At 41.4% G+C, this 24,884-nt stretch overlaps 1 protein-coding gene across 5 annotated transcripts in view; it reads right to left on the bottom strand.

Moving 5' to 3' along the window:
- sh2d3ca (SH2 domain containing 3Ca) overlaps positions 1–24,884 on the bottom strand; it is a 63,412-nt gene that overhangs the window by 3,619 nt on the left and 34,909 nt on the right. For 3 of the 5 annotated variants that reach the window (XM_077243103.1, XM_077243104.1, XM_077243106.1), the window contains 9 exons: positions 12,244–12,372; positions 8,891–9,318; positions 7,432–7,506; positions 7,019–7,143; positions 4,431–4,921; positions 3,026–3,141; positions 1,716–1,887; positions 1,323–1,434; positions 362–568 (listed from right to left, as the gene is read on the bottom strand). In XM_077243103.1, the coding sequence (XP_077099218.1) occupies positions 362–568; positions 1,323–1,434; positions 1,716–1,887; positions 3,026–3,141; positions 4,431–4,921; positions 7,019–7,143; positions 7,432–7,506; positions 8,891–9,318; positions 12,244–12,372 (1,855 nt within the window). The remainder of the gene's footprint in view (positions 1–361; positions 569–1,322; positions 1,435–1,715; positions 1,888–3,025; positions 3,142–4,430; positions 4,922–7,018; positions 7,144–7,431; positions 7,507–8,890; positions 9,319–12,243; positions 12,373–24,884) is intronic. The other 2 variants (XM_077243105.1, XM_077243107.1) reach the window with 1 other exon arrangement.

The following is a 24,884-nucleotide window of genomic DNA, read 5'->3' as shown; positions in this document are numbered from 1 at the left end:
CTAATAAATGCTGTTCTTTTGAACTTTCTATTCATCAAAGAATTCAGCTTTTTTTTAAACAATTTTGTTCAAAAACAAAAAATGTTTTTAACATTGATAATAATAATGAATGTTTCTGAGCATCAAATCGACATACTGTATTAGAATGATTTCTGAAGGATCATGTGACACTGAAAACTGGAGTAATGATGCTGAAATTTCAGCTTTGATCACAGGAATAAATTACATTTTACAATATATTAAAAATGTCAGAATATTTAAGAATATTACTGTTTTTTGTTGTTGTTGCATTTTTAATCAAATAAATAAAGCCTTGGTAAGCAGAAGAAATCTATTTTAAAAGCACCGGTGAGGAGTTTACCCAGTAGTTTGCTCTCAGTGTTGGTGCGGTACAGTCCCCCGTGGTGAGCGATGGTGCGCGCCGCCTCCAGGTGACTCATGACCACGTCCACACCAGACTCCACACTCTCCCACGACTCCAGCGCCTCTCCTGCCGCCACACCGCGCTCCAGCAGGGACAACACCGGCACCACGTGAGGGAAAGAGGTGTTGGAGAGGACACAGCTCTCTGAAACAGACACACAATCATTCATTATAATAAAAAGATATTTAAACCCTCATTCATTATGTCAGGGACTTCAAAGCGGGGTTTGAGAGCCCCTAGGGGTTCATGTTGAAACTGCAGTTTTGTAAATGTGTTCAAATCTAACCACTTCAAATCTGTGTGTGGTCTGCATTCTCACAGATTGAGTTTTATTTGGAAATTTCTTTTAAAAAAAAATCACCCCATTACATCACCCGATTGTGTGTGTGTGAGTGTGTTCTGCACTGGGGCTGTTCTATGCTCTGATCCCTTCATTTGTGTGTGTGTGTGTGTGCGCATTCCAATTTCAAGTGTAACAAAACTGATAAGGTCTTGTACCACTCCTATGAACACAAAATTTAAAGAAAATGAATTTCGGGTCACAATGACCCGAGGTGAGGATATTAAATAAAATACATTCATCACATTTAATTTGTTATTAACTATATTTATTTTATAAAATATCAGAGGGTTTTTCAAATAAATCTAAACATGAATTTAAATTTAGTAAAGTTTAGTATAAATATTATGATTACATTAATATGAATTTTAATGAATATGAATTCCATTAATATTAAGAATAACACGCTATATTGTCAATGTAATTCTTTTTTCTTGCAATTATTTAATACTGGTCTCTGTTTACTAATATCATTACTAATCGCTAATAAAAATCTTTTTGTAGTGAAGGATATTAACATTATTTTGTCATTGTGAAATGAGTGACACTCTGCTTTACCTTTCCCATCATTCATGGCCTTTAGGAACGGCTTGAGCTTCTTCTCATAGAGGATGGCCCCTTCTGTGTGTCTCTGTCTCAGAGTTATCCACGTCTGCTCCAGCCGTGAGATCTAAACAACCACCAGAGAACGGAAAATTAGAACCACTTTCTGTCTGTACCGTCTTGACTTCCATGCTCGCTTTCATCACTTTTATTCTCCTGCACTGAGTCCTTTGCTAAACTGTACCGACGGCCCAACGCCGATTCAACATGCTGAAGTGTGACTAGACTCGAACACACCGCAGAAACGAGCCAGACAGAAGTCGCAGCTCTTAAACTGGGCCCCTGGAGTGATCCTGCAGATTTGTGCTATACGGCTGTGGTTTTCTGAGGACAGGTGTGTGTTCTGACCTGCGGCAGCTCCAGGGCTCTCATGACCGCGGCGAACCCGTACATGTTGCCCATGTTGCTCTTGAGTTCAGCTGCCAGCTGGATGGTTTTATGCAGGAGTGCGGCTCTCTCCTCTGTGCTGCCCGTACAGCCCAACAAGTCCACCGCCATCATTATAGACATGGTGTAAAACCTAGAGAACAAGAGACCAAGACAGTAGATACAGCTGATCACTTCTAACACTGTATACAGGACAGCTGCAGTGCTACAAGAATCACCAAGGCTGCACTTATTTAATAAAAATACAGTAAATCAGTAATGTTGCCAAATATCATTACAATTTAAAATAGCGGTTTCCTATTGTAATATATGTTCAAATGTAACTGATTCCTGTGATCAAAGCTGTATTTTCTGCATCATTACATGTCACATGATCCTTTAGAAATCATTCTAATATGATGATTTGATGCTCAAGAAACATTTATTATTATTATCATCGATGTTGAAAACAGTTGTGCTGATTCATATTTTTGTGGACGTGGTGATACGTATTTATGATTCTTTGATTAATAGAAAGTTCAAAAGAACAACATTTATTTGAAATAGAAATCTTTTGTAACATTATCAATGTCTTTACAGTCCGTTTTGATCAATTCATTACATCCTTGCTGAATAAAATAATTACTTTCTTTCAAAGAACTTTAATTCATAGAACTAAGAAGTACTAAAAAACGAACTGACAAATCATAAAGCATTACCAATTATTATGAATCACAACATTAACATGTGTCTGAGAAATAATCAATAATCTTTTTTCACTCGCAACACGGTCATAAACTGCATCATAATTACTCAAGTGTAACTTAGCAAACATTTTTCACTTTAGAATAATGGTCCAGATCAGTAGTAGTTCCCGAAGAGTGACTAGGTTACACTTCAATAATTATGATGTATTTTATGACCATATTAAGCGTAAAAAAGATGATTGATGATTGTCTCAGAAACATATTAATGTTGCGATTAGTAATTAATTGATATTTCTTTATAATATGTCATAGTTAGTTATTAGTTCTTAACGAGTCCAATCTCATACAGTAATTATTCATTACCTAATAATAAGGAACTTCCTCAGTTAATCTTCTTTCCATATTAGTTAATAGTAGTAGCTGAAGTGTTAATGTAGTACTTCTCATTTATCCTGCATTCCTTCCTGCATATCTATTAATGACGGACCCCTCTTCTAGAGTGTTACCGATCTCTGTGCTATTTCTGATCAACTGAAGTCTAAGGCATGTGTATGTAAATGTGTGTGTGTGTGTGTGTTTCCTAACCTCTCCAGCAGATCCAGTCTCAGCTGGTGTCCATGAGGAAGAGTCAGCAACTCCAGGCCTGAGCTCACTCCCATCATCCTCTGCATCTCCTTGGTAACGCCCAGTATCCTAGCAACCTGCCGATGGACACACAGTTACAAGAGCAATATATTCAACCCCACCCCTTAATTTCCATCCTAATATATTCACAGTCAGAGAACAGAAGACATTTAATTAGCCTTGAACTCATCACTTGATGAATGTGGTACACAGCGGTGTGGAAAGAGTTTATTAACCCTGAAGGTTTAGATGTTAATGGCAGGCAGCACCGAGAGCACAAGCGGATGAAAGGTTTGGGTCGCGGTCCAAAGACTTTATCAGATGTGCCTCACATAATGTTGCAAGCTTTCATGGATCAGAAAACCAGAAACAAGGGTGTTAATGTACTTCTTTGGGAGTGTTTGGAAAATGAATGTGTAAAGGGAACTTGGTCCTCAAAATAATACATGTGAAAAATTATTTATTTGATAATAAACAACAATTTGCAGTATTAGGTAACATCAGGTGTCAATAAGAAATTATAGTAAGTTATGTGGTTAAGGGTGCTAATCATGACAAAACAGACATATAAATGTGCATTAAGTTGAAAGCAGAGCCTGGTCCATAGGATTTTTTCAGGTCCACCAGACCTGAAAAAAGTGATCTATTTATTATTTCTCTACATGTACAGCTTCACTGACTGATTAAATTAAAATATATTATAATTCTATATAATTAAAAAATAATGCATTATTATTATTATAACTAAAGTATTATTATATAAATGTTTGTACATGTGTGTACATTGTCTGTTTATCAAAGGAAGACCCTGTCAACTGCTCTTACTGCTTTAAAAAAGTTTTTTTTTAAAGTGTGGTTGGATCAACCCCATCTACCCCAGTTACATCTACTTGGATGTCATATCTAATGGATATTGCACTTTTAGAGTACATGGAGCCAATGGAAGAACAATACAATCTAGGTCAGACCTTACTGTCACTCCATTTGATCTTTTAAAACGGCAAGCTGTACTTGTACTTGGTTCTTATTTTTGTTTGTTATTTATATTTTTTGGTAATTTCTTCTTTTTCAACTCTTGATCCTGGGCAAATCTTGGGCATCGTTGAATATACTGTAGTTATACATTAAAAAATATAATAAAAAATAAGGTAAAAAAAAAATAATGGGTATGCATTTTTAACCAAGTTATACTTTTGGAAAAAAACAATTGAAGCATTTCCCCAGAAATGTGATAAAACAAAGATTCTAAGCAAGAAAAAAAAACTACTCAATTATAAAAATGTAAATAAAAAACAAACAAATGCATTTTAATGTATATGGAGTGTCGATTTCTTCTGGTGGCAGTGTATTTATTTGTGTGTTTTACCATGCAGTCGGCCATGGTGATGTGCTTGGCGGCTGTTTTGGGATCCACCTCCGCCAGCAGCTCCTTCACCCTCTTCAACACGCTCATCTCCAGAGGTTTATTCTCAGCTGGCAGAAGAGTGGACTGGTATTTCCCAGGCATGAAGGAGGAGCAGGTCTCCATCAGGGGGAGCATGAAGCCCTCCACCCCATCTGGGGCTCCAGGGCCCGGGCTTTGGCCCTCCTCCACCCTCAGCCTCTCCACATAGCTCTTGCAGGGAGGAGTGGGGGCTTGTCCGGGTCTCAGCTCGCAGTAGCTGCCGCCCTGCTCCGAACTCTCGGATGAGTACCCGTGGGCAGGCGTGGAGTGTGTGCTAAGGGGCGTGTCCGAGCAGGGGAGGTTGTTATTGGAGGAGGAAGGCGAGAGATGAGGATCGCTGGAGCGCCGCATCACTGGAGAGGGCGGGATCACGGCGAGGACACGCCCACCTGATCCATGCCTGTGGCGGGAAACTGGAGAGAGAAATAAAACACCTCTGGGTGAACTAACCCTTAAAGGGAACCCATTATGCTTTTTTTTTTTATTTAACCTGCCCTGTAACATAGCTGTTACGATATGTGCATGTAAACTACTACTATCAGCTTATGTCAGTATTTATATTACAATCTAAAAAAGTTACAAAGTTCATGCCAAAGGGAGTTCATTTCTCCAAAAGAAAACATTTGCCTAAAATGCCTCGTTTGTATTCCTGCCATTATTTCTGTGATTTAGGGCGTTTTCACACTTGGTTCGATTGCCTGTTCCGAACCCGAGTTCGATTGCTCCTCCCTCCCCCTGCCCCCGATCAGTGTTGCCAGATTGGAAATGTCCAATTATCGTACCACTAGTTCAAAATTATTGTATTTGAAAGAAAATTATCGTACACGACGTAAACGTGCAGAATACAGCTATTTATCCCAACATGTAGGATGGATTGTTCGGTTTTGTTGACGTGCGGGCCGGGCGACACCGTGCGGTGCCTGTGTGTGTGTGTGTGTGTGTGTATACGTGCAGGCAGGCGAGCCTGGGAAATGGTTCTGGGTCAGAGACAGAAGCGGTAGTATGTGTGTTTGGACGAACGACTGAAAACTCTGAAATTATCGTACATTATGGGATTTTTTTCATTATTGATTGTACATCGTACAGAGGTCAAAATTATCGTACAAATACGATAATTATCGTACATCTGGCAACACTGCCCCCGATGGACTGTGTTCACATTATATTATTTGTATCCGAACCGTGGTACGCTTGCGTCATCAAGCTGCAGCTGCCGCGTAATAGTGTTGTCTGGTAACTGGCGCCGCTATGCATGAAAAGGCGTTAAAATGGATAGAATTGCTCGCCTCACATTTGTTCTTCTTTTTTTTAACCTTTGGTTTTGTTTTCAAAGAAAAGATACAGAAACACACTTGCGTCTGTCTGCCGCAAAAGTATTAAAATCGTTCCAAAGACTGCTGGCTGTCCGCCGAAGACTATTTTTGCAACAAGCATAAATCATCTTTCTGCTTGGAGTGGGTCAATCCCGCTTTTCGTCAAAGTAAGTGTACACACACACACACATGCGCGCATTGACGACTGTCCTGTCGACCACATTATACATTATACGTCATCAATAGAGGTTCACTTCCGCGGTTTGGTTCGATTGCGTTCATATCAGCAGCGAACTGTACTGGAGTTCACATGAACCGTACCCCAGACCACCTTTTTAAGCGGACTCGAGTACGGTTTGCGGGTGCGCACCCGAGTTCAGAAGACAGCGTTCACATCATCCTAACGAATCGAACTCTGACGTAATTCGAACCCGGGTGCGCACCAAAAGTGCTAGTGTGAAAGCGCCCTCAGTAAGCTAACATTAGCACGTTTAACATGATGCCTGATGACTAGCTGCTTTAGTCAGCCCTCAAAGAACATTTGGGTGATTTATGTCAAGTAGAAACTTTTTTTCTCTTTGACGGCAAAAAAACATTGTATGGACTTTCAATATCGATGCCATAGTTACAATAGATAGATAATTACAGCTGTTAATAATTATGGTAATATTATGGTAAGTAGTGTTTATCATATACACATATTCCACACATTCTCTAAGCGGTTGACCAGTCACAATAGACTCGAGTTAGCTGACCAATCAGAGTAGATTGGGTTTTTAAGAAACGCCTTTCTTGAATTTGAAGACAGTAACTAAAAAAGAGTGTTTCAGGCAGAGAATGAAAAGAAGCGTAAAAGAAGATTATCAGACAAACAATGTGTGTGTTTTTTTAACTTGAAATCAATTAAATGTATTCTACCATATATTAAATTAAATTATAAATGCATAAATTAGCATATTATGGGCACGTTAAACAGTGCTACATTAAAAAAAAGGTAACTTCTAAATTAAGTGGTTTTATAAAACACAAAAATATTATTTACATCACTGAACCAACCAATATACATTAATTTATACCAACAACATTTTTTGTATAGGTTAAACCAGGTAGAAGTTGCTCTTTAAGCAGGTCACCAGTTTGTACACTGTATCAAAGTGATGAAATCTTCAGGTACATGCATGGACTGTGTGTACTCACTGGAGCTGTAGGCAGGGGACAGAGGGGTTTCCCCCACAGGGGACAGCGGGCAGCGGTACTCTTGGATCTGATCCATGCTCATTGCACAGTTCCTCATTGCATCTTTATGGTGCACCGTAGAGGGGCTGGAAAGGACAAACATGCTTTTAAATTCCTCACCCCTTAAGTCAAAGCAATCCAGGCTTAGGTATATGTATAGCATTTTTGGCATCTAATTTTGCTAAACCACATACCACAGCTACAAGCCTACTAAACTACACACATTCAGTGCTATTGTGATACTAGAGATGGCATGCACAGAAGCAAGTGAAGGGTTTTCATGTGGCCACATCTGTTTGGAAAACTGAGTGAGAAGGAGTGAATGGGAGGGGGGTCTGTGCCAGCTGTGAACACACATAAACATACACACACACCAGCTGCTGCCCTCCGCTGGTTTCACCTCTGGCTCGACTGTCTGAGGCTCATCTGGCTCTGCAGACTGGGCGGCACTGATAATACAAGACATCCTATATAAGCATATCCCTCCTGCATCTATGGCACATGTGTATATGGCCTATTAAAACACTGTGCACACACACCAATATGCCTGATCTCAGATCTGAGGTACCTGAACTCCAAGAATGTAAATAAATATTTAAGATTAGGAAACTAGGCTTATGAAGCACAAACTTCAATGGGAGTTTTACATATAATTTTGGGAAAACCTTATGCCCATCATACGCTACGCGATTTTCTGTGATTTCTGTCAACTCCGACTGTCCAGAATCTGCAGAGTGGCGCAGTGTTTCCGCAACTATTGTCGACAAATATAAATATACAAATATCCTGGGTTGAAACATGAAACATGTCCACACACATATATATATTTATACAGAAACAATTTAATTCCTGGTGGTCACTAAAAAAACAAAATGAATATGGTACCAAACAAAACAAAACAAAACAAAAAACAAAAATGTTATTTTGGTATTCTGAAACAATTTAATTCCTGTGGTCACTAAAAACACAAAATGAATATGGTCCAAAACAAAACAAAACAAAACAAAAACCAAAAATGTTATTTTAGTACTCTGAAACAATTTAATTCCCGGTTGTCACTAAAAACACAAAATGAATATGGTCCAAAACAAAACAAAACAAAACAAAAACCAAAAATGTTATTTTAGTACTCTGAAACAATTTAACTACTGGTGGTCACTAAAAACACTAAATGAATATGGTCCAAAACAAAACAAAACAAAAATGTTATTTTGGTACTCTGAAACAATTTAATTCCGGTGGTCACTAAAAACACAAAATGAATATGATACAAATCAAAACAAAACTTATTTTAGTACTCTGAAACAATTTAACTCCTGGTGGTCACTAAAAACACAAAATGAATATGGTACAAAACAAAACAAAACAAAACTTGTTTTAGTGCTCTAAAACAATAAATGAATATGGTCCAAAACAAAACAAAACAAAACACAAAAAACAAAAATGTTATTTTGGTACTCTGAAACAATTTAATTCCCGGTGGTCACTAACAACACAAAATGAATATGGTCCAAAACAAAACAAAACAAAACAAAACAAAACTTATTTTAGTACTCTGAAACAATTTAACTCCTGGAGGTCACTAAAAACACAAAATAAATATGGTCCAAAACAAAACAAAACAAAACTTATTTTAGTACTCTGAAACAATTTAACTCCTGGAGGTCACTAAAAACACAAAATAAATATGGTCCAAAACAAAACAAAACAAAACTTATTTTAGTACTCTGAAACTAAAAACGCTAAATGAATATGGTCCAAAACAAAACAAAAAGCAAGGCACTATGAGTTAGCCACATACTAGTTGCGAAGATGATGATGGTGAAGGTCTACCTGTGAGGAATGATCTTCTCTGTGGTCAGTCCATCTGTCATAGTAACACTGCGCCTCTTGATGTGCGCCCCCCTCTGGGCCGATGGTGAATGTGCAGATCCTGGTCTTCCACCAGCTAAAGCAAATGTCGCCTCCAGGTACCTCAGCGGCAGTGTTCGGTTGACCGGACACAGCAGTTGGGCTCCTGTGCGCGGGCACACGGGGCGACCCGTGCCAGCATGGTGCCTGACCAGTGTGGGGACAGAGTCGAAGCTCTCGTGCTCCAGCATGTACTGGATTTTGGTTTGTCCGCTTTTGACCAGGACTTTGCTGATCCGACAGTGGATCACTTCCTGCTGCCAGCGACACGTGAGCACATAGTCGCCCACGGTCGACAGGGAGTCCCGTACAAGGAAGTCGCCGCTACGTAGAACCAACGTTTCTGAGGCCTGTTGATACAAATAAAACAAGAGGGTTTATTAATAGAAGAGCTGGACTCAAACCCACATTTCCCACATGAGCACCACAGCTCAAAATATTAGAGAACCTAAGATGACTGCTAGGCCAATTCTGAGACTACCATATTTATAATATATATTTATTTGTGAGTTTACATCACGTTTCCTTGTTTTAAATGATTAGAATCCTATTTTTTCCCCCCATTTATTAAATTTGATTTTGAATTCCAATTTTTCTCTTGAATCCCAAATGAGATGACGGATTGTTGGACTATACATTCTGGAAATGTTCAATGAATAAATTAATGAACGAATGGATGGATGGATTGCTGGATGGAATTTCTCCAAGAAAATTCCAGTGAAAATGTAGCAATTTTTCTTTTAAATAAACACAATAAAAAAATAAAATAAAGATAATAATAATAATTTCTATGGTAATCAACAGCATCATTGATATTTTTTTTTTGTTGGTAACATATTTTTTACTACATTCTGTTGGCAACTGATTTTTTTTTTGTTGGTAACATATTTTTACTACATTCTGTTGGCAACTGAATCAACAGAAATAACTTGTATATTTTACACAAGCACATTTTAAGAGAAAGTTGATGAAATGCCACCGAGTCTTTATGTGATACATGCCTCTGCACCAGCAGATGGCGCAACAGTACATTTGGTGAGGTCAGAAGTGCAGCATGGGGGCGTATCGCCATGGTGACTAGCTATAGTTTTAATAGAGAGGGCTGGAGTTTGTCTTTACTCCAGCTTGAGCAGGAATACATTATGCTAATGCCCAGATGGCTGCTCTCATAGGAGACTCAGTGTGGGCTGCAGTTTGTCGCCTCTATGGTGCAAAAAAGGACACAAACACACACTCACTCACACACACACACACACACACACACACACACACACACACACACACACACACACACACACACACACACACACACACACACACACACACACACACACACACACACACACACACACACACACACACACACACACCAACTAAAACCCCAAATAAGCATGCACAAAACAAGCAAATATAAAATATGCAAACAAATATACAAAAGGCACACAGAAAACACTCTAAAAAGGCTAACAATATTATATTTTTTATATTATATTTTTTATATTATTGTGTGGTGTCTTCCATTCAAGCTTAACATGCAGAGACAACTGTAAGTCATTTGTTGGCGGCTTCCCCGAAGAGTGTAAACACTGGCACTTTCAAAACATTGCTCCGAGAACAGATTGGGATTTTGGGAAGCATAGACATAGACTGCCCACAGTCCTTTCACTGAACATGTGATGCATATTGCACACAAACACTGAAAATCAGCTGTTCAAATTTGATTGGTTAGCTGTACACAACTTTCAAGGACAACTTTTAACTTCCAATGGTCTGTCTAAAAAAAGGTATAGGGATGATGCAACTTGGATTTCAAGGATGGAATGATTTGCCAGGTTAGTGCTATTAAATCTTTAAAGTTATTCTGAGTTTTGTTTGAAGTTCTTAGTATAAAAAAAAAATAGAGCAGAAGTGTCTACTTAAAGGGTTAATTCACCCAAAAATGAAAATTAACCCATAATTTACTCACCCTCAAACCATCCTAGGTGTATATGACTTTCTTCTTTCAGCCAAACACAATCAGAGTTATATTAAAATATTATGGCTCTTCCAAGCTTTTTAATGGAAGCGAATAGTGCCAGAGTTTTTGAACCTCCAAAAAGCGCATCCATCCATCATAAAAGTAATGTATACAACTCCAGAGGGTTAATAAAGACATTCTGAAGCAAAGCAACGGTTTTTGTAAGAAAAATATCCATATTTAAAACTTTATAAACGATTATCACTGGCTTCTGGCAATGGTCGTACACGCGTTCACGAGAGAGTCGAGTTACGGCGGAAGATCGGAAGCCAGTGATTATAGTTTATAAAGTTTTAAACATGGATATTTTTCTTCAACACATCGCTTTACTTCAGAAGGCATTTATTAAACCCCTGGAGGCCAGAATATTATTTAATTTAACTCCGATTTCAGCTGAAAGAAGAAAGTCATATACATCTAGGATGGCTTGACAGTGAGTAAATTGTAATGGAATAATTCTCATTTTTGGGTGAACTATTCCTTTAACTTTTGTTCAGTTATTTTTTGGTGTATTATTGTAGTGTAATCGATTTCTGTGATTTCCGATTCCATGAACTGTGATTGGTCAAATTACACGTCAGTTAGGCACGTCTATTTGTGTCTAAAGTAAAGGTCCTTGCACACCGAGTCCGAAATTTTCGTGTGTTTATCATTCGGTGGCTTTGAATTGTCAAAACAAACACCTCTCAAAATGCTTGTTACGGATGCGAAAAACGCAGAAAATCCAATTTTTCTCATGACTGACCAAAGTTTCGAGGCAGATTGTAAATGTGATTTACACAACATGAGGTCGTATTTATTTTATAACGCACGAAAAGTTCGGAAGAGAATTTCGGATTCAGTGTGCAAGGCCCTAAAAAGGATAGTTAACCCAAAAATGAAAATTATGTCATTGTTTACTCCCCCTCATGTCGTTCCAAACCTGTAAGACCTTCGTTCATCTTCGGAAAACAAATGAAGATAATTTTGATGAAATCTGAGAGCTTTCTGTCCCTCCATTGACAGCAATGTCATTGCAACTTTCAAGGCCCAGACAAGTGGAAAAAACATTGTTTAAAATAGTCCACGGGTTTGGAACAACATGAGTAATTAATGACAGAATTTTTATTTTTGGGTGAACTAACCCTTTAAGTGGGAGGTACTAGGCTAGAACAGGTTGCAAAGTGGACCAGACCTTATGCCCTTTAGTCAAAATTCTGTCCGCTTTAGAAAGTGAACATTGTACCATAGCATAGCTCAATTTGACCCACAGACGCACCTCTCGTGGAATATGGCCATGGTACCAGCCGTGGCTCCTCATGTCACTGCTACTGAGTTTGAGTTCCTCCTCCAGCTCCTTCCTGAGCTTCTCCGGGGGCGACTCCAGCAGGTACTTCTCCTTGGAGAACTGCGAAAAACACACAAAACCAGCACATTAGAGATGCGCGGATGGGCTATTATTTCATCCGCAACCGCATTACAAAACTCATCATCCGTCCGCCATCCATCCGCACCAACGTTTTTGACCAATTTTCCCGCCCACCATCCGCTGGTACAAGGCGCTGCTGATGACAGCCAACAGAAACCGCCCGCCAACCGCCCGAATTTAATGAATTTTTTTTTTTCGTCACGTCATCCGCACGATCCGTGGTTTATCCGCGGAGTCCACGGCTATAACCGCCAACCGCACATCTCTACAGCACATAAGTCACACTGACCTTCATCATCAACACACAAACATGTAATAAAGCAAACTATTGATCATTTAGAATAAAAACAAAACATTCTTGAACAAGAATTGTAAGGTTTATTGCCTCACTTATCAAACTGACATATCAATCCATATGAGAGATTAAAAAGTGATTTGAGTCATATACAGCCTCATTGCACATATTTCTTCTTTATAATTTATGTAACATCTAACCCCACTGCTAGAAACCAAATAAAAGCATACAAATACACACTGCAGGATGAGGCTTCCTTGTTTTGCCCAAAGAACAATACTGTCCCAAGTGTGTCTGTTTAGACAGCAGAGAAATAAAGCGTAATCTATGTGTGACAGTTCAAGGCGAAGGTCTCGACCCTCTGCGACACAGGAAAACTAATTCGAACACGGGCAGCATTGTAATGAGGTCAATAAAAAAAGACAACGGAAAAAGCTAAGGGTGCTAACAGGGCTCAAATGCCTCCGCAAGGCTGTGAATATGGGAGATGTGGGATCAATTTTGTAGTCCTGGGTCACTCTAATGGTCTCTTCCTCTCTCGATCAGAGGTAAACTGATTAAACATCTGCTTCCTTTCCCTCTTCGACCGTCTTTTACACACGGGAAAAGGAAAAGATGCTAGATTTCAGCAATCCCAATGTCATTTAACCAGTTGTGTGTGCATGTGTGTGTAAAGTGTATAAAGATAGTGAGGCAAGGTCAAGTGTAGGGACTTATTGCTTTTGTCTCTGCCTCCAGGGGTCAAATCTTCCACCTGGGTCCAAACAGAGCTCTCTGTAATCTCATATAGGCGTCTGTGATTGTCTTTTGCTACTTGAAGATGGCCACAAGGTACGATATTATGTCTCATATATTCTTGATTTAGGTCCAAGGGGAAAACCCAGTGTGCAAGTGATAAAAGGGGCTAAGCTGATATGAGGAGTTCATATTGTCTTATGAGAGGTGTCTTTCACAGGAGGCCCTTTTCCAATTTTCTGAAACTCTTTCCTCCAACTTTATACAAGATAAAAAACTATGAGGTAAATCGAGACAAGAAAGGAGAGATGACACAAGATGAGAAGAGACAAGATCAGAAAAGACAAGACGAGAAGAAGTGAGGTGAGATGAGACAAGAGCAAGACAAAACAAGGTAAGACAAAATAAAAAAAGAAGAGGTGAATCAAGAAAGAAGAGACATGACCAGATGATAAGAAAAGAGATGAGATGAGACAAGACAAGATGAGACAGTGAGGTGAGGTGAGACCAGAGCAAGGCAAGACAAGACAGGGCAAGATAAGATTTGAAAAGAACAAGTGAATTGAGACAAAAAAGAATATATGAGACAAGATGAGAAGAGACGAGATCAGAAAAGACAAGATGAGATGAAGTGAGATTAGATGAGACAAGAGCAAGGCAAAACAAGGCAAGACAAAATATATGGAAAATAAAGAGATGAAACAAAACAAGAAGAAATGAGACAAGATGAAAAGAGAATGAACTAGATGAGCAAAGACTAGACAAAGTGAGGTATGATGAGACAAGAGCGAGACAAAATACGAAAGAAGGCAGTAAGCAAGGCAGGAAACAAAAAGAAGAGGTGAGATGAGATGATGAGAGGATAGGAGATGAGCTGAGATGAGACAAGGCAATGCAAGATGACATAAGGAGAGATGAAAAGAGGTAAGGTGAGATGGGACGAGAAGATTAGGCCAAGACATATTATGGCAAGATGAGAAATGAAAGAAAGTTGTGATGAGATGAGACCAAAGAAGAGATGAGACAGGCCGAGAAGAGATGACACCTGCAAAACAAGAAAAAAGGAGAGATGTGATGAGAAGATGTGATGTGAGGTGAGATGAGACAATATGAGACAAGATGAGATGAGACGAAGCAAGACAAAGAAAAAGTAAGGCATTGTGACAAACGAAAAGAAGAGATTAGACAAAATGAGATCAGAAGAGAAAGTAGACAGGAGTTCTAAAGAATCTTTAGCATACAGGCATTGTCGTTTCTGCAGAGATTCACTCATTAAAGAGCCTGAAGAGAGAGATCAGGGTGATTTCTGCTTTCAAACTCTGATGTCTGAAGACTCCAGAGAGACACCTGCGCAGTTTCATGTCCCCTTGCCCCACTTATAGCTGCTCCTGGAGGGCCAAAATGTCTTTCTCACTGCCCTCTTTCTTCCACAGAGAAAGCACTTCTGGCAGTCTAATGAAGCGCATGCTGGGGCAAATGACCTGACCACATGCACACACACACTTACATGCATGCACAATGTAAGCTCTACAGGGGCACAGGGACAGAAAGAAATTCAAGATACAGAGGAGATAGAAAGAGAGATAGAAAGGGGGTTATAGGACCGATGCTGACCCCCCCCCCCCCCCCCAGCACTGAAGCTCTGGTCGTCATGGAAACCTCCAATTGTGTGAGTCGGCCCTATGCCTTCATATGTATCCTACACCAAACACACACACACACACACCTCAAGCATTTTACAAACCAAGAGGGCAATGCATTGTGGAAAAACAAAACAATTACACTTCCTAGAACATGATGCAAAAATACAGAACTGACGGTAAACATTTTGGAGGTATAAAATCTACACTTCCCAGCAGTCCAGTCCAGTAAATGTGTTATGATGGGGGATACCTGGATGTCAATCATTTAAATATGCTTTTCCACATTTTCCAATGGACAAATAAACCAGAAAACATGGGTTGAAGGCCAACATGGTCCAGATTCACGTCCCAATCTAGACCACAAATCATTTCTCATAGAAGTAGATACAGAAGTATCTACCCATTAGAAATTATGACTCAAGGTGTCAAATGCACACTTTCATGTCTAACCCTGTGTAGCTTTGTCTGTTTAGGATTGATTATTTCTTTTTTTTACAAAGGGGGAAATGGGGAGACTGGACCTTCTGAAACTTTAATTGAATACCTCTGACCCAAAATCTCAAGATAGCATGATATATCGAGCAAACTGTACTTCATTCAACCCTTCATAATTAAATCTGGCATCTACAATGGGCGGTCTGTGATGCTCAATTTTTAGAAACAATATCTTTATTTAAATAATTCTATTTGTGTTACAATGCACCATGAATTCTTATGCTTGGAAACCTTATAGACAAGGCTTACATCAGAGCCTCCAGGGTTTTGGATCACTGCCTGCTATGTTATTTTGAGTAAAACTGAACAGCAAACAGAATTTTTAGTAGATTTGTGAATTTGGCCTGCTTTTCCATCTTGTGGGACACATTTGACTGAAAATCTTTGGGTAAATTCATTGGTGTTTATCTTCAGATCCCCATGGCTTTTCATGAATAACATCCAGCCATGATTCATGACCAATTTCACTTAGCACCCCCAGCCTCTTCTTCCACCAATCAAAGCGTTCCATCTAACCAGACCCCCACCCACCTAATTCTATTTCCACCAATCAGAATAACCTTTGCAATCACTTAGATTGTGTGTGATTGAGTGCAGCTGCCCCTCTGGGTGAAAGGAACGCCATAGACGCAAAAAAACCATTAGGCTGACATGAACTGCAGATATGGCAGATAAAGATTCACAGGTCAGTGCCTGCCATTGAGTCTGCTCTCTGGGGTAGAGCTAATCCAGTCGACCCAGCTGAGCAATGACCCAATGCTTTGAAAGATATCAGGACAGCTGGTGTTAAAATCACCTGCCAAACTGACGTGGAATATGATTTAGACGACCATAATATACTCTATGGAAATGCACAAAAGAAGATGTAAATGCAAGCAAGTGGTTCCTTTGTACATTATATGCATTCTTGGGTAACTGGGGTGGTAACACACCTCCGTACTCAAGGGGGGCGATAGAATTTAGGTAGCTAACTACAAACATGACGACAGTTCACCCAAAAATGGGTGAGGTCATGGTGAGGTGGTAATCACTGTATTTTTTCAGTTTTGGTGAAATTTCGCCGATAAAAAAGTAAATTGTTTATTGTAATGTTGTATGAAGAAGTCACTTTCAAACCAAGCAGCTTTCCGTTGGTAAACACGGCAAATCCACATGACCAAAATCTGCATGGGGAAATCCTTTACCCTCACATGAAATTTCTGATCTTGTGTATTGCTTTTGAAATGACTATATTTTGGTCACAAGTTTGCACTTAATTGCAATAAATGTGACCACACCTTATGTCTTACAGATTTGGAATGAAATGAGGGTGATTGTAAATGATGACAGAAACTTATTTTTAACTATCTCTCATACAAACTTTTACTAACATGCTGTTTACCAAGTTGCTCCATGACAGTTGTTGACCTGAAAAAGCTAATTGACCATAGAAGAGGTTTATTCTTAATAACCGCCTTAATGCCTTCATATATCATATTTTTGGTTCAATGAAATTCATGGTCAAAATAATTTTTAATGTTTTAATGCTTAAAGACATTTTGTGTTGGGCCGCTATTTGATTTTCAATGTAAAATCATGGTATTTGAGCACAATCACATGTGTATGTTGTAGGTTTCAAGACTTTGAGAGAATATCTGGGTAATCGGACAATGTTAATGAAAATTTTTTTTTTTTTACTTTGATGTGTTTTGAGCCTTGTCCATCTCTTTAAACACAGTCAAACACACATAGTCCTGTGACCTTTCTCTCTATTTGATCCAGGGGTCCCAATTTTAAGAAGTTGTCCATCTGCTGCCCATGCAGTGTCGTTGTTCCTTTATCCCACCTTAAGCCGTCGTAATGCCCCTATCATACCCTTATCTCCCAGAAAACCATCTTTGCATTATCCCTTCATCTATCCCTGCTGTCGTACACCAGCCAAATCTACACCAAATCCCCATTTCTGTCATCGCTGGCCAACATCCCAACATATTAGATCTTAAAACGATTTCTGTTTCTTAGATTATCTCTCTCTGTCTGTCCATCTCTCTTTCAAACACACCCACACACACTCTATGGTGTTTAACAAGCACATATGCAGGTCAAATGAGGTACTAGATCTCATACAACTCTATTAACAACAAAACTAAGCTGATGTTGTGCATATTTAAGAGATGTAAATAGACAACCATGTTTACATGAACATCCATATCCACATGCTTTGAATATTGCTGATCTCAGATCAGCTCCTTTGTCCAGTAAGATGATCTTAATTATAATACAAGAGGCTAAAAGTTCATATCACACTGATTTCTTAAAGGAATAGTTCAACCATGAATGATTCTTTCATTAACTGAATAATTTGATATAAATGACTATACACAAGTAGTATGGACTACTTTTTAAGTACATTTATGGTGCTTTTTTGTCCTTTTTGGAGCTTGACAGTCTAAAACACAATCTATTTTCACTCTAAGGACAAGAGAAAGCTGTACATTCTGGAAGAAAGACAATGAATAACATTAGGGTGAATAAAGCTTGGAAGAATTTTCTACTTTTCAAATTATGAAACCTTTAAGTCCAACCAAAATAATCAAAATCTTTTCTAAATTCACAATATAACTTTAAATTCAGCCAGTCTCAGAGAAGCTAAAGAAATAAAGAGTGTGTGAAGTTAAGACAGTTTTTATCTCCATATTTCGACTATCTGAGTCAATGTCCTGAAGCTCCTTGAAGAAACGCAGCACAGGGTTAGTGGTTAGACTGCATGGGCAGTGAATCTGGAACATTTTATTAAATCAGTATGCATGGAATGATGTGCTCTGAACCATGAATGGATTTGGAAGCTCAGTGGGATATCAGACCCCCTAAAACAAAACAAAAATTCTGATCTAAGACTAGTTTTGATGTGTGTGTAAGTTTGATTCCACTCAGCTTTTCACACTGCGCTTAACACTGGGTTACGATCTTTTTAAACCCCAGGCTGAGGCCAATGCAAATGCGTTAGCTGGAATAAGGATACCATATTATTTGTTTAAAACAGCCAGAGCAGACTTATATGATGACATTTTTTTTTACAGAGGAACAAGCCGTTATTACATCAGGTCATGTTGAGTCAGTTTGTCTTATTGACCTCCTGAATATGTATATTGTGACATTTTAAACCTCTTGTATAATCAAGATTTCCAGCTTGGAATCAAACCTCAATCTCTCAAACATCCCCCCTTCACTCCTGTTTCTCTCTCTGCATTTGTTTCTCCCTCTTTTGCTTTGCAGACAAATTTAGGTGTGATGCCTCTTGACTGTATGGCTGCCATCTGTTTCACTAAGAAGTCTACTTAAACTCTTAAGGTCAACATGAAATAACAAATTACTGTACTATTTACATGGTACTCCAAGGTACTACAAGTTTTTTTTTAAGGTATTACCATGGAACATGTCCAAAAATGTAATTTCTCAGAAGTTGCTCTTCCATAACCTTGGAGCAAACATGGTAGTTTTTATTGGTAAAACACACAATAGGGAGGTACATACAGTACATACCCTTGCACTTTAATGAGTTAGTAGCAGAAGAGCGCAACACCACCTCAGCTCACAGCAGAGCAGGAATTAGGTCGTCTCAAAGCCGCCCTGCAGTTCCTGTTATTGGCAACCCTCTCGACCCATTAAAAATGAAGGAGCTCTTTAGCATTTTGATACAGTCAGTCCCACATCAAAACACAAACACACACACGCTCCTGTCAAACACGATCAGCCATCTGCATGCCACGGGGGGCATTTTGTTTTGCTTTGCTCACCCAAGGGTCACACAGAGAGTCCAGGGTGTGTGTGTCAAAGGGGAGACATCGCATGTGCCAAGAGCTGTGACCTCAACTCACGGAGAGCAAACACCTGGTCGTGCTGTTGTCATGGAAATGCTGCTTGGTCCCCTCTGATGGGACGTCTCAAGGGCGGTGCGATGCGTCTTAGAGAAATGAGGGGGAAATTTTGGGTGGACATATGCGGACAACACCCCATCGGCCAGCTGTTCTGTCTACAACATGAGTTCTCTGCACATGTCAAGCCACTGGTCTGCTGTTCTGGTGTGTTGCTGGGAATTCTGGGTGTGCTAACATACATTCCAGTTCAAGCATTTCTATAAACCAAAGTCCCTTTCAGGCAAGAAGTCATGCAAGTACAGCTCCTGTCTCTTTGAATGGGGAAGCATCAAATTCTCCAAAGCTGTTCACCCAGCTTACGATTAAATTCTTGTTGTGGCAAGCAGGGCAGTGCCAAGAGCCGTGGGAACGGAGCGAGGCTGGTGGTGCGAATGCAAATGAGTGTCACCTGCGCACCACACTGGATTCAAATCAAAATCTCTTTCTCCCATTCATAGCAATACGAGTGCACCGTCATAACACACAGTTTACGAGTAAAGTCTTTGTCAAGTCAAGTCACCTTCATTTATAAAGCGCTTTTAACAGTATTTTGCAATATTCTTTGCTATAAACCCTGAGTGTTTTCTGTGTTCTATCAGGCCTCAGGGTTTGAATGATTTCCTATGCATAGGTAATGATCATTCAAAATGAGATTGATAATTAAGCATCAATTATGAATTAGCTTCCACGCCTCTAATTCAACTGAAGAATGTTGGGAATTACTGGGATTTGCTGGATAATGGAGTGTCCCTGCATATGATTGCCTGTCTAAGAGTGGATTCGCTCATTATATCCTTTCCTGTCAGTGTGTGGAGGTGTATCCACTAGCATATGGGATGCATGTCTCTCCACTTGGGCCCCCTCCTGACATTATGAGTCAATTATATCAGACAAAATTAGCCATATCTAGACCATTTGGACACATCTAAACTGTAAATATATACAGCATGTTTACATATATACATAAATATATAAATATATACAGCATGTTTACATAGATGCAGAGAGGCGACATGAGTGCATTTACACAGATTCACATTAACAGGGAAAATTGCTGTAGCTATTTTCATGTATGACGATCCATTTATAGTGTTTCATGAGTTTGCCTGCCCATCCAGTCTTAATATTTAATGGTAAACAAACTTGGCTTGCTGTCCTCGATGGAGGCTCAAAACCAAGGCTCAGCTCGAGCTCTGAACTCAACCCCCCAATAGTGGTATTACGTATAGGGAGAATGAGAGAAATAGAGGGGGAGGTGGCGAGGTGGAGGGATGCAGGAAGAGGTGGAAATGGAGAGGTGGAGGGATGCAGGAAGAGGTGAAGATGGAGAGGTGGAGGGATGCAGGAAGAATTGTCGCTAGGACGGCGCAATGACTGCTGCTTATATATGCTTGTAAAGATGATTGACAGGACTGAACCTATTGCTCCTCCTGAAATTCCTTTACAAAAATGAAGTGTGATAATGTTTATTTTGAAAGCCCTAAAAATAAATTTTCTATATAATAATATAATTTCTATATAATTTCTATTTTCTAAATAAAAAAATAAAGAGAGAGAGAGAGAGAGAGAGAGAGAGAGAGAACTGGCCATATGGGGTCTACGGGTGGTTTGGTCCCTATGTGTTAAGGGAGCAGCTCAAAGCAAGTGTGTTTCTGAGGGTTTTGGGCATATGGTGTCATAGAGGGGTGCAAGTACCACAGGAAAACACACATGACTTATCTTTCATCACGGGTTTGGAGAGAGCACATCTCTGCAGATAAATGCCTCGACATTCGCGGCATCCGTATTAGTCAAATAGCATCTCAGCGCCATGATTTAGTGAGTGCAAAAAGCTTAAATCATAGAAACAGCGGTAGCCTCTTTCAAGATTTGAATCCCACAAAAAGTACCAAAAACCACAATGTTCAGAGAATACATAATGATTGTTGTGGTTAACTTCAAGTGCTGAAATTTTGAACTGCTTAACTGTTGTAATTTCTGTGTTTGCCCGTTAATGTGTATGCAAACACATGCTCTGCTTTAATTCCTATTGCCGAGCTGTCTAAATAGACAGCATTTTATCTGTCTAAATCCATGTTTTGGTTTTCCTTCATAATTTTTAATCAAATTGTCATAACTCAATAAAATGTCAAAACAACAGTTCTCTTACGAGAGTATCTCTCGTACTGCGTAATATCTTACGCTATGGGGAAAACCTCTTTTCCACGAGATATTGAAGCCAAAAATTATCCTTTAATTTTGATTAATGTAAAACGCTGTGCGGCAGCGTGCAGACATAGGCAAGACGGCTTGCGCGCCTATTGGCTGCCCTGCGGCAACAGCAGCAAGCCTATTGAGAGAGGCCCTGCGTGACGTGACATCCAATGGGGGTGCTTCACGCCCATTTCGTCGTGTCCCGCCAGAATAGGCGTGGCCTTGGCCTATAAATACGCTCAACAGGCTGATACAAACTGATTTTCAACTCTTCAGCGAAGCACTACTGCATCGCTGGATCCGGAGTGAGAAGCCGCGCCGTCTGATTGTAAGCCTTCTGCGGGACGAGCCTTCGAGCCTGAAGTCGCTGGCCTGCACCTCGCCGCCTTCAGCCGCCGTACCTGCTACGCTTTCCGGCGTTCATATCCTTTTCACTGCTGAGTGTGTGTTCGCCGCTGCGACTCACACTCTATCTCTGTTTCTATCTGTTCTAAAAGAGCAAGCGTCTTTTTAAAGATGCAAAGATCCTGCGGCTCGTGCCGAGCCACACTCAGCGACGGGGACCGTCATGTCATCTGCGTTTCCTGCCTGGGTGAGGATCATGCGGCTCTCGCTCTCGTCGAGGGCGGATGCCTTCATTGCGAGCTAATGCCTATGGTGACTCTGAGGACTCGCCTGGCATCCTTCTCAGAGCCTGCACTTCAACCCGCTGCGACGCCGAGCCCTCTCCTGCCTGCCTAAGCTCGCCGGTTCGGCCGCTAGCTTCGCCGGCATCGCTCGAGTCACTCACCGATGGACAGCGGCCGCCGTCTGCCACCGCTTCCGCCATTGAGATCGACGAAACAGCAGAGGCTTGTTCTATCCTGGCGTCGGACAGCGAAGATTGGGCGAGCTCTGTGGACCTCCCCTCCGCTGTTCGCGAGCCTTCCGGGAAAAGAGCGGGCATTGAGTCTGAGTTGATGCGTCTGCTCTCTCAAGCCGTCGACAACCTCGGCCTCGACTGGGAGGCGCCCGCGCAACCCCCGCGCAACCGACTGGATGGATGTTTCCTCAAGAAGGACCACGCCCCATCACAGTCCAGACCCGCGCCTTTTCTTCCTGAGCTTCACGAAGAAGTTGCGAGGTCTTGGAACGCCCCCTTCTCGGCCAGAATGCGTACATCTGTCTCTGCTGCATTCTCCACTGTGGACGGTGCGAAAGACAGAGGGTACCTTTCTCTTCCTCCTGTGGAAGCAGCGGTAGCATCACATCTCTGCCCGCCCTCTGCTGGACGGCGAGCACAGACGGTGTTGCCATCTAAAGCCTGCCGAGTGACGTCAGCCATGCACGGTCACGCTTACACCGCCGCCGGGCAGGCTGTGTCGGCGCTACACACAATGGCCATCCTGCAGATCTTCCAGGTCGAACTTCTCAGAAAAATGGACGAAAAAGCGTTGCGGATTTAAGGAGCGCTCCAGACCTGGCTCTTCGCGCCGCTAAATCTGCTGCACAGGCCGTTGGGCGGAACATGGCCTCTCTCACCGTGGCTGAGAGACACCTATGGCTAACGCTGTCTGAAATGACGGATTCGGACCGCTCTGTGTTTCTCGACGCGCCCATTTCGCCAGTGGGCCTCTTCGGATCTGCCGTCAAAGATTTCGCGGACAGATTCCAGGAGGTTCAGAAGACATCGCAGGCTATGAAGCACTTCCTCCCGAAGCGCTCTAGCTCCGCAGCAGGTCGCTCGAAACAGCCGTCTGCCCGTAGCTCACAGCCACAGCCTGCACCACCCGCCGCCGCTTCTCAGCGCCGCCAGGCCCGAGAACAGAGACCGCGCTCTCGCTGTGCTGGACGCCGCTCCCCTCAGCGCGGGCACCGGCCGAGGATTGAGATCAAGCCCGAGGTCTCAAAGCCTTCCTAGCCATCCTAGGAAAGCGACGGTGTTCACATCTCGCTGCGGCCGGATTTTCACCGAAACATTTCGCTCGTCCAGTTCCATGCGATGTGACTGTTCCAGTATATTTAGCAGTCAACAAGTCGGTTCATTTGCCCGCTTGCCTGCACACAACAGCCGTTTTTACGGCTACCCAGATAAATCCAATAAAGAGTGTATTTTCTGGTGTCCCGGCCATAGCCGATGATGTTATGAGTGTTGGAAGAATGCCCACGTCACAGTGCCCATTCCCACACACAGACACAGCCCGCCACAGTTCAGGGCTAGCACAAATAAAATCGACTCATGTCGATTGTGCAAATGTAGTGAATGTGCCCACGACACAGTGCCCACAAACACTACACAGTGCGTGTCCCACGGTTTCTGTAAAAACGAAACCAACACATATTCAGTCAGCGCAAGCCGACGGTGTTTTCAGTGCAGTAAATGTGCCCGCTGTCCCGCGCCCACATTCACTCACAGACACGCTGAACCCTACGGGGTTTGTCCTGCTCGTTCTCTCTCCACAATTTGTCATAGAGAAAGCGAGTGCAAACAGGCTGCCCGGCGTGATCGGCGCGCCCCCCGCCTCGCACACTTTAAACACAGTGTTCATGTCTGCAGCCGCCGCTGTGCCGCGGCCAGAGCCGGATATCATTCTGCCTCTAGCTATCCACGCGAATGCATGGGCAATGCTTCCCGGGGTATCAGAATGTGTGTTGAACACTATAAAGAGAGGCTATTCGCTACAGTTCGCTCGACGTCCCCGCCGTTGCATGGCGCGTGTCGAAACCACGGTGGACAATGAAGTATCTCATCTACTTCGAACCGAAATAGCGAAACTACTGAGCAAAGGGGCCATAGAACCTTTATCTCAGGCTCAGAGCGAAGGGGGTGTATACAGCAGATATTTTCTGGTACCGAAAAAAGACAGGGGTCTCAGACCCATTCTAGATCTGCGACAATTGAACAAAGCGCTTCTGAAACGCAAGTTCAAAATGCTGACAACCAGCAAAATCCTCGCGCACGTGCGCCAGAGAAACTGGTTCATGTCAATAGATCTGAAAGACGCCTATTTCCAAATACAGATTGCGTCACGTCACAGGCGATTCTTGAGATTCGCCTTCGAGGGCCAGGCATATCAATACACAGTCCTACCGTTCGGCCTGTCTCCAGCACCCCGTATATTCACGAAGTGCATGGACGCGGCTCTCGCACCCCTGAGACTTCAGGGCATGCGAATTTTGAACTACTTGGACGACTGGTTGATTCTAGCTCGATCACGATCAGAGCTCATAGAACACAAGACCGCATTACTCGAG

Source organism: Siphateles boraxobius, unplaced genomic scaffold (assembly GCF_051911475.1).
Source record: "Siphateles boraxobius isolate OS27281-9 unplaced genomic scaffold, OSU_SipBor_1 25, whole genome shotgun sequence".
NCBI lineage: Eukaryota > Metazoa > Chordata > Actinopteri > Cypriniformes > Leuciscidae > Siphateles > Siphateles boraxobius.
This window is presented reverse-complemented; position numbering and strand designations above follow the sequence as displayed.